General features: G+C 51.0%; 1 protein-coding gene across 1 annotated transcript in view; it reads left to right on the plus strand.

Annotated features, from left to right (window-relative positions):
* NDRG3 (NDRG family member 3) overlaps positions 1–6,396 on the plus strand; it is a 73,337-nt gene extending 66,941 nt beyond the window's left edge. Inside the window, 5 exon segments of the mRNA XM_040079753.1 lie at positions 243–294; positions 1,636–1,683; positions 2,335–2,370; positions 2,461–2,512; positions 4,858–6,396. Coding sequence (XP_039935687.1) covers positions 243–294; positions 1,636–1,683; positions 2,335–2,370; positions 2,461–2,512; positions 4,858–5,036 — 367 coding nt within the window. The 3' untranslated portion in view covers positions 5,037–6,396.
* The last annotated feature ends 4,139 nt before the right edge of the window (positions 6,397–10,535 follow it).

Below are 10,535 nucleotides of genomic sequence, written 5' to 3' on the forward strand. Positions count from 1 at the left end.
CAGAGGCATGTGTGTGCAACAGCAGTGGCAGTTGGTCTGCGTGGAGGGGACAGTCTGGGTGCATCTGCAAGCCCTGGAGAATGTCTTGGTACAATAAAATGCCAAGGTGGGATGGCAGGCAGGGATTTTGCTTAGCCTTTTTTTGTTAACCTTTCATGAGGGTGTTGGTTCGCAGACCTCAACCTTCTCAGAAACCCCTTTGGTGCACTTGGAGTATCACCTCTGTTTTGGTTTTTTACCAGGTGCCCTGCCTTGCTTGTCGTTGGTGACAACTCACCTGCTGTGGAAGCAGTGGTATGTATCAATGAACTCTTTTCTCTTGTAACATTAGCCTCACAAGTCACTTAGCAACCCTGCAGTGCTTTCACCTTGCTCAGAATTAGTTACAGATAGTGGCTCTTTTTCCCAAGCTCTTTTTCAGTCCTCCAGCTACTCATGGCAGAGCCAAGGGTCAGAGGCCGTGAATGGCCCTCAGGGCAACCCCAAGGTGAGGATGGCAAAATCTGAATGAGCACCCTGCTCAACAGGTGATGCAGGGGCCCCTGTTCAGGATCATGCATCCTTCTCCAAGCTCTGCCAGGCTGCTGCCTGCAGTTTGGTTCAAATCTCAAATTGCTGTTGTTTTTCTGTTACACTGGGGCTACCTGGGGATTAAAAATAACTGAATGTGACTCCAGTTCTTGTGGTGGGAAGCCATGTAGAGCTCTCTTAGAGCACTGCATCATCACGAAGGCAGCACTTAGAAGCTGTTGTCCTCTGCAGACACCCATAACCCACTTCCCTCCCAGCACAGCAGTAAATGCAGCATGGCACAGGGTAGTGTGATTGTGGTGGATGTTGCTTCTCCCTCTCAGCCAGGGACTGTGGGGAGACCAGGGGATTGTGAACGAAAGTAGCTGTCTAAAACTGTGGAAGAGTATAAGAGTCTCCTGAAGCAGTAACTTGAACCTAGGAGCATTGGGTGCTCCATTTCATGGAGAGCATTTTCTGGCCACGGCCTGTTGCTTTGGTCTGTTTGATCTGGAAGTCTGAAATAAAGTCTGCAGGTTTTAACTTTTCTAGGATACTATCCTTGAAGATTCCAATTGCTTACTGGCCACAGCACAGTATGGAATAGGGTCTTCTGCACCTTAGTGTGCCTGGCTGCCCAGGTTCCCAGCCCAGGATAACCTCTTCTGCTGAGGCTGCCCTTCCTATAAAGCCCCTGCCTATTCCCTTTTTGCAGCAGTCTTACACAAAAGAGGTGATTGTGGCCTCCTTGTCTGACCAAGAGACTGAGTGACTTCCCTCATGCTGCATTGCACAGAAGTCTCCTTTCCTTCCAGTCTTGTTGTCAGAGTGCAGAAGGTGCTTCAGGGTTCTATAGTGCATCCAAAAACTAGGGGATGATTTCAGTTGAAGTCATAACCTGTCATCACAAGCTCCCTTAGATGGAACACCTGCCATTCCTCCCTGGATCTTTTATTCTTTGTTCACTTCCTACATGATCTCTGCTTTCTTGCTCAGTCGTTCCCGGCTCCAGAGAAGCTCCCACTGCTGAAGACAGCCACTGCTTCTGGTGCAGCTACCCCACATTTTACATCTGAGTCTTCAAGTTTTCTGTGTGACACCATGTCCCTCTCTCCTTTTTTCTAGGTTGAATGCAATTCACGTCTTGACCCAACAAAAACTACCCTTCTGAAGGCGAGTGCCAGTCCATAATCATTGGGACCAGCATAAAGACACTATTTTGGCTCAGCTCCACTTAGGTTTTTGCTTTCCATGCATTTGGCTTTGAGAAGTTTGTGGACAGTCATTCAGGGCTGTGCTCTTTCCTTCATGGAGCCAGAGCTGAGAGGGAAGAGTTTGTTGGGGGGGGTCCCCCAATCCCTGCTTTATGGCCACCTTCAGCTGGCAGGGAAGAACCCTGAGAGTTAGCAGAGATGCCGTGCCTTCACCCTGCTCTCTGCAGCAACAACATCCTTTTTTCCTGGCTTTGTACTGGTCCTGCCCATCCTCACCTGTGGCCCCCCAATGTGCCAGACAGCAGCTGTATGGAAGTGCAAAGTGACAGGTTTGGGCAGAGTGGCTGGGGGAGAGGTGACTGGGAAGGTGCTGGGCTTCTGGAGTGTGGCCTGAGATCACTTGGTGCTATGGCCTCCAAGGTGCAGGATTCCCTCAGCAGCAGGTTCCTGAAGGTGTATGACCTTTCCTTTACTCTGGCTGTAGAGGTGAGGTGGTAGAAACTGCAGTGTGGTGCTCTCAGGCCTGGTGGGTGGGTGGTGCTGGCGTGGTTTGGGGTTGTCCTCCTGGGCGGGAAGGACAGCTCAACCTGCCTTTTGTTTCCTGTTGCAGATGGCTGACTGTGGGGGCTTGCCCCAGGTGGTTCAGGTGAGACACACTTTGGCTTTCCCTTGGCATTTGGTTGGTACAGAGCTCTTTGTTCCACTTGCACTAAAGCCACCCTCTCTGTTTCCACAGCCTGGCAAGCTAACTGAAGCCTTCAAGTACTTTGTGCAGGGAATGGGCTACAGTAAGTGGCAAACACAGCTTTGTTGTTTGGAGCGGGGTTGTCGTGAAGGGAACTCAGTCTTTCTGGTTCACCTGAGCCCACTGGCATCTGTGCCCCTACCCCTGAGGTAGTGTGGTTGCCAGGAGATCCATCTATGCTGGATAATCAACTAGTGTGCTTACAAGCTTTAGCAAACTAGTGTTGTTCCCTGACATGTTGGTGACTTCCTTCTGGTTGCTGGTGTTGTTAAAACCTTTTAAGTCTGTCTTTGTGCAAATCCAGAAAAATTTGTTCCCAAGTGCAGCAAATCTGTGCATACCTTCTCCAAAGGGGAAGAGGAGGTAGCAGTGCAGCCCCATGACTTGTTGTGTATGAGAGCTCTTCCCTTTCTCCTCAGATATTCCTGTTTCTCTCAGACTCACCAGGGTTAAGCAATACTCCAGAACAAATCCCTCTAATGGCAGAATGGGTTCCAGGGTGACTTCTGAGGCACCCAGGGAGCCCAGAGAGAGCTGTGCTTTGCACCAGTGCATGTCCTGCCCTTTGGCTTCCTCCTTGTGCTTGGAGGCAGAAGGCATTGTCACCTGAGTGTATCAGACTAACAGCCGCTCAGCTCCTTGCCCGTGGTGTTCCTGAGGAATTGAAGGAGAAGGGCTTCCTTACTTCTTTATCTCCAAGGCTTTACTACTCAGGAACATCAGGAGAAGGGCTTCTCAGTGCACTTCAGCAGCTCTTTCTTCCCTGCTGGGGCCAGGAGTTCCCTTTTGTGGATGATGAGCCTTCAAAAGCTAGAGTTAGGGGAGGGGTTGGTTTGTGTGACTGGCTAACCACTCAGCTTGGCCACCGTGAGAGCTGGGACACTTGCAGTGGTCTCCTCACAGCTTTACCAGTTCATGGTCAAGGCTTAGCAGAAGCTGTCCTTTTCCTCAAGAGTCTGCAGGTAACACAAACATGCAGGACAGTCATGTTCTCCAGTGTTGGCCAAAAGAGCCTGATCCTGCAGAGGAAGATGCTGCGTGAGGAGGGTCCCTCAGCCTCACTGAGAGCATTTCAATATTCATTCTCTTGTGTTCCTGATGTTAGTAAAGTCAGCAAGTGTTAGAGCAGGGGCTTCAGCAGCGCTTTGTGGGTCAGCTCTCTTGTCAATAAGACATGCAGCCCTGGAGTAGAAAAGGCAAATTTTCTCCTTCCAGAATTAGTAGCTGGTCCTGGAATAGTTTTCCCAGCTTTCATGGGCAAGACTGTGAGACACTCTGGAGTGTGGTCAGTTCTCTTGGGGAGAATAAGGTAGAAGGAAAATACAGCTGGACACTGCTAGAAATACAGAAACCAGTTCTCCAACAGCTGTTCCTGTGCCTGCTGTACATGGGCTGAGGCAGCTGGATGTACTTCTGCTGGCACTGCAGGTGGAAGGTAAGGGCTGTGAAAGAGACTCATAGCAGGAATCCAATGCTGTCATCCCAAAGACACAAATTTCTGTCCCATACCTGGAGTTACACAGTATACATCAGAGAAACAGTATCTCTGTTGAGCAGGTGTGGGGTGTGCAGTGGGGAGTTATTGTCACCAGGTACAGTGTGATTTTCGGCTAAAGGCATTGAAGATTTCTGGCCCTGATGGGTTTTTAAGTGAGCTTGGCATTTCCCTGAGACGCTCATTAGCAGATGTTCTTACAAATCCTGGGAGCTTTCAGTGCAGTGTACGAGCTGGGAACAGAAGGAAAGGTAGCTGGGGGTCCCAGGAGTCGTGCAGCCACTAGTCACACACTGGAACTAATTGGCTCTTTCCTGTATTCATCCCTTTCCTTGTCTCATGTTGTTTCCAGTCCCTTATGTGCAGCTCAGCCACCTAAGCACTGAGTCAGGTACCTCCAACTGTGCATCCACCTCAGCCCTGGTCTGTGTGCTGAGTGGAATTGTTCTCTGGGTGCTTTGCTCTGTCTCAGCATGTCCTGCTGTGGGTGGGCTGATCATTGTACCGTGTGTGCTATGGGTTTCCACCTTTCATTTGTATTTTGTTGATCGTTGCATGACTTCAACTGTGTGGTTTTCTAGAGTGGTGAGACTAACTTTCAAAAGGTCATCCATGCCACAGCTGCCTTGGTTTGCACAGACACTGGCTGTGGCTGCACTTGAAGACAGTCAGTTACACTGCTGGCATTTGCTCACCTTCGACCTTTTGAAATTGCGCCTTAAACATCTTGCTTTAGACATGCAGACACTGAATTTTGGCAGTGAAGAGTGAGTTTTTTTCTGAAGGATACAGCTCTTTCTGTGCTTATCCAGTGACACATACCTGAGTGACTGTGGTCATGGCTCCAGGAACTGCCTCCTTGTCTTGAGTCCCACATTTGTTCTCTCTTGCAGTGCCAGCAGCCAGCATGACCCGGTTGATGCGTTCCCGTAGCCACTCCTCCTCCAGCGTGGGCTCTGGTGAGAGCAGCCGCAGCCGGTCTCATGCCAGCACCCATGGGGAAGGAAGTGCTGGAACCCCAGAAGGAATTGACCTCCAGGCTGCACCTCAGACCATGGAAGTATCCTGTTAGGCAGGAGCCCCTCTTCTGGATTCAGACAGCTCCACTCACCCCACTGAACCCACTCAGAATTTAGCATTTCATCCGATGTGGCATTAACTGTTCTCTCTAACCTGTGCATGCCCATCCGAGCAGCCACCTCCTTGGTAGTCTGTACTTGACATTACTTTGATCTTTTCTGTATCCCCTTGGCATCAGTCTCTTTAAAACTCGTTGACATTCCACAGTCTTAGTAAGTCCCATTACTGTACATGCTGATGCCATCTCCTGTTTGTGCTGTGAATCAATCCAGATGACAGCCATTGTCTCCCCTCTTCGTTTAAATATAATTTCTGTGGCTTTGTGAGGTTTAGAATTGCTTTCTAGTTGTGCTTCTGCTAAAGGACCCTTGTGGTGCAGTTGGTATGTCATTGGTGGGATGTGGGAAAGGAAGACCACGAGGATGTGGTCTGGATGCTCCAGGCACTGGAGCAGGCAATGCAGTGTGGAGCTGTACCTGGGACACAAAACCCACTGGGAGATCTGTGTCTCCCCAGGGCTGTTTCACATGCCATGCAGCCTGAGAAAGACAAATGGTCAGGAATACTGTCTTGGTCTTACCTGTGTACATGTTAAGAAGGAGCAGAGTGTTTTCTTAACTGAGCCTCCTGAAAAAGCAAGCAATTAACCAGTAAACTACACTAACACGGTGCACTATTAACCCAGTAAAAGGGAATAAACTCCAGCAACCCTGGCTCTAGACCAGTTCTGCAACCTTCTGCTGACCCAGCAGAAGGGTGGGATGCAGTGACACATGGCCACTGCTCTACTCTGGCACAGGTGAATCTTTAATATTGAGCAGGTTGTGAAATGGGAAGCAGTGCCTCTTGCCAGATGGAGGTCTCAGGATCTCCTGGACTGCCATCTCTGTCCCACTGCTGCTGCCCCAGGCAGGTTCTCACAGGAGGCAGTTATGTGGGGGCAGGGAACACCAGTGAATGTGACAGCCAGCAGTCATATATTCCTGTGAGTTGGGTCAGAAGGATGAGCAGTGAACACCTCTGTGCAGGTAGTAGTTACTGTCTGTGGGATTCACAATTGTGCTACCTTTTTACACCTGGCTGGGTCACCAAGGGTGGACAGCAGATGCCTGCTACAGGCCAGGGTCTGGGTGTTAATGAGAGAAAAGGGATGAGTGTCAGGCTGCTGCAAGTCTCAACTGATAAGCAGAACATCCTTTCCTCACTGCTGAGCAGCCCTTACCCAGTGGGAGCCAACTCCTCCCAGAGTCATATTCTGCTCCATTTCAGGTAGGGAATGGGACCAGGAGGCTCTGCCTGAGTGGAACTTTGTACCGGTTATTGAATAAAGCTGTAACTGAGTTTCATTGTTACGCTGTGTGCTCTTGATGTTTCTCTCCGCAGCACCTGCACCCCTGGGGGTGTGGCAGTCCGAGTGTCTCCTGCACACAGCAAACTCATCTCCAGGGCAGGGAGAGGAATGGGCACCAGAATAATGTGGTTGGCAGCCCCATGGCCCCTAGCAGAAGGCTGTCCAAGGGCTCTGCCAAAATGCAGCTAGAAACACCCAGAGTGGAAACAACAGCAGGTTTGCAGCAGCACAGGCAAGAATTACATCCCAACAGCCAGTGCTCAGAGCCACAGGCTGTCCCTGGAGCAGTGCTCTGCACCAGCATGTTGCACAAACAAGACACAGAGCTAACCACTGTTGCAGCCCAAGAGGACAGAGGGCAGTTTGGGCAGCAGGGGGACATCTGTTGTCACATCCACCCTGCAGCCGGGCGCAGGGAAGTGACATGCAGCAGCCTGGCGTGGAACACCTGCTGCTTTCCACACCCGGCTTCTACTCCCCATTGTAAGGTGTCACTGTAACCCATGGAGAGCCCCCTGGGCCTTGGCAATTGGAGACCTTCAGAGAGGTCATTGCAGAAATGAGACAAAGTGTTCTCATTAATTGCAAACTGGACAAAAGTTGAGATTGAGAAAAAGTGGCCAGTTTTATCAATCAAGTAGTGGCGGTTTTTGATTAAATGAGCAAAATCAGAAGTTTAAATCTATAGGAGACAGGTGGTTGCCAAAGAAACCCGGCCCCTGGACATGGTGGGAAGTTCAGCACTGCTGGATGCAAGCACCATATGTAGGAGGACCCAGTGTAGGTGCAGCACTGGGAGCTTAGGCCAACAGACTGCACCCAGGCAGGAATGGTCCTGCCTCCAGAAATACAGCCCTAAAGAAAAGAAACACAATATTTAAATGACAGTGAGATGAGTTAACAATCTCACGGCAGGGACTGGTTCAAGTGCTGTTCATCATGATGTGGAGAAGGAGAGGTCCAAGCTCTAGACTGCTCCTGGACCAGGAGGTTAGTATGAATATGAGACTTAAGCAATTTGGAAGAGGAGTGATTTAGCAGAGAGTGCAGTTGTCGTATGGTTCACAGGCAGAAGCAAGGAAAGACCGGTAGTGATGGTTGGAAAGGTTTAATTGTCTTTAAGATAACTGGGAAAAGTAGACTTGTTTTTGTGTAAGCAAATGCTTTTCCTGGTAAAAAGGAAAAAAAACCCAAACAAACAAACAAAAAAACAAAACAAAAACACACACACACACACACACAAAAAAAAAAAAAAAAAAAAAAAAAAAAAAAAAAAAAGGCAAATACAAGGTGAAAAATTAGTTTAGTAAAGGGACAAAGTGTTTGAGTGCCATGATGCCATGAACTACACCAGCCAAATCCAGGCACAGAGCTTGAGCTTGGGACAGCCTTCCCTGGACTTGGATCCTGATCCCTGCTGGCTGCTGGAGTGTGAGCTGGGGCCTACAGGGCACAAATATGCATTCCCACCCCTTGAGGGGCAGCCCAGTGGTTGGAGTAAGACCTTGCAAATTGGTGGAATTTCCTTGACCTTTCCCTGCTCTCAGGAACTGGGATGCCCAGCAGAAGGGGCAGGCAAATGAAGCCAACATTTTCCTGTGCTCATCCTTAGGACTGACTTCTCACTTGCTCAAAACCTTGAGACAAATTCATTCAGTGGCATGTCCAGCCCAAGATCCCAGATTTCTGGGTGGCTCCTTCAGAAGCACAGAGTGTCTGGCATAGTTCAGCTCCAGGTCACTCATGGAAAAATGCAGCCATGGGCTGAGGTTTCTGTACAAGGGCTGCAAAGTCTCAAGTGCTGGGGGAAGGCGAGGGCCGAGGGGAGGTTTCTGCAGTATCCAGAAATCCATGGACCAAGTGCTCTGCTGTCCCCAGCCCTGGGGCTGAGCCATGGCCAGTCCCTGCCCCCTCACACCTGACATATTCCTTGGCAAAAGGGATGGAGTCAAACACTTCTTGGTGCCAGAAGATGCTGTGAGGAGCAACTGCCAAAGACTGAGAATTGGAAAGTTCGGGACTGATGTTGGGATTTTTCCTTGTTTTTAAGTCAAAAGGATGGGGGATTGGTGGGATGAGCAGTGGGGAGGGATGTCCATCCTGGAGGTGTTCACAGTGAAGCCACAGCAAAGCTGTGTCAGTCACAACACTGAGGAGGCACTGGGGCCATCAGCGGCTCCTGCTCCTCCAAACAACAATCACTTGGTCTAAAGTGAAGTACCAGGTGGCTGTGCCTCACTTTGCCTGAAGCCTTAGTACTCCCCACCAGATCAAGGTGCACAAGATGGTGCATTTCTGCTGCCCCAGGTGTGCCTAGGCTGGTGGGAAGAGAGGGCTCCTGGGCCCCTCCTATGGCCTGAGACGCCAGTTACTCTTTTGTTGTCCATGCACTATGCTTTTGCACCCCACATCCCCAAGAACCACAGTGGGGCTGCACCAGCACTTCCAAGAGCAAATGAATCTTCTCCCAAACATTGTCAACCACTCGCAAAACAGCACTGCTGGCTGAGCTCAGCGCAGGCTCAAAGGGGTCCTGAACCCAAACAGCATCATAAGGCCCAAAAACCCTGTTGACCTGAGTGCATTTCACACTACCAATGTGATTATGATTGACCAGAATCTTTTGCGTTTCAGTGCAGACAGAACAGAATGTGCAGCTGCAGTAGGGCTGCAGCAGGAGGCTGCCAATATCTGTTCACACCACGGGGGCACAGCAGAAAATCATGGGTGAACCTACAGTGTTGCTCAGTTGTGCCAGGAGTTCAGAAGCTGCTGAGAGCAAATACCAAGGACCTTCCTCTGGGCTGGATTGCAGGGGAGGAGGTGCATGTGTACATCAGAGTGTTCTGACCTCAGGCAAGGGGGTGGGGAACTGGGCACTGGGGGGTGGGTGGATGGTGCTGGCTGAGACAAGCAATGTTTGCTTTGAAAGGTGAATGGTACACACGCACAGTTCAGCTAATGAATGGTCCCAACAGCAGCAGCCGCTGAGCTGGATAGAGATGGGACAAAGCTGGAACTGCTCCCACTCATAACCCAACCCAGGCCAGGCATAGGTAGGCTAGGCAGGGGTGTGGGGCAGAGCTGGCATGGAGCAGTGTTGGATGCAGCACTGTTGGGCAGGTCTGTGAGCATCACACCTCCACAGCCCTGCCCATCACATCTAGCACCATGCACCCGCTGAAGGCCCTGGTGCTACTACAATTGAGGAGGTGCCCTGGGGCACACCCCCTTCACTGAGACCACCCTGGGGATGGTGCCTGTCCATCCTCAATCTGTCATCCCTGCTCCCGCTTGCAAGTGCTAACTCATCCATCCCACTTGTCCATCCATAAATCACATACAAAGCTCACAGTGCCTCGAGTGCCCTCAGGGATTTTGTTGGGCTTGATGCCCATATCCAGGGCCCTGAGGGGCACAGCTGGCTGACTGAGTGAAATGGAGTAACCCTCTCTAGTATGTGCACATCACGAAGCAGCAGCCACCAGAGCCTCAGCAACTCACCACCCTACAGCAACACTGCCAGGGGAAGCCCCAGGACCTGAACATGAACACCCAGCCCTGGAGCAAGACCAAGGGCAAACCAAGAGGATCTGACAAGGGTGGGGATTGCCACCCTGGGTGCCTTGAGGCCCCTCCATGCAGGGAGGGCAGAGCTTGCCAATGGTTGCCTGGGCATGAGAGCACCCAAACAATGGTGACAACAGTGAGGGGCAGGTAAGTAGAGTTCACTTCTCCTGAAGGGAAGAAGGGGTTAAGGCAGGGGAGGAGAGGAGCTGAGCCTGGGACAGTTCTGGATTACACAAAGCTCTGGTGGCAGCTCTCCATGGCCAAGGAACTGAAAGAGGTGCTCCGACAGCTGCTCAATCTCCATGGGGACCAGCAGTTTGGGACGTTGGAATGGGTGCCCCACATTCTGGAGGACATGGGGCTGGGGTGGGATGGCAGCAGTCAGGGAGTCAGCCTGGCTGGGGTCTCTCCACCATGAGGCTGCAGACACCTTGTGCTGGGGAGTTCCTACACAAGCTCTGTGGTGGTGGTGGGACAATGGTTTCCTTGAAAGTTTCTCCAGTTCTCCCTGGGGAACTAACTGCCTGCCAGACTCAGGTGCAGGGCCCTGCCCTGGACCATGCTGGCATC

Source organism: Hirundo rustica, chromosome 16 (assembly GCF_015227805.2).
Source record: "Hirundo rustica isolate bHirRus1 chromosome 16, bHirRus1.pri.v3, whole genome shotgun sequence".
Taxonomy (NCBI): Eukaryota; Metazoa; Chordata; class Aves; order Passeriformes; family Hirundinidae; genus Hirundo; species Hirundo rustica.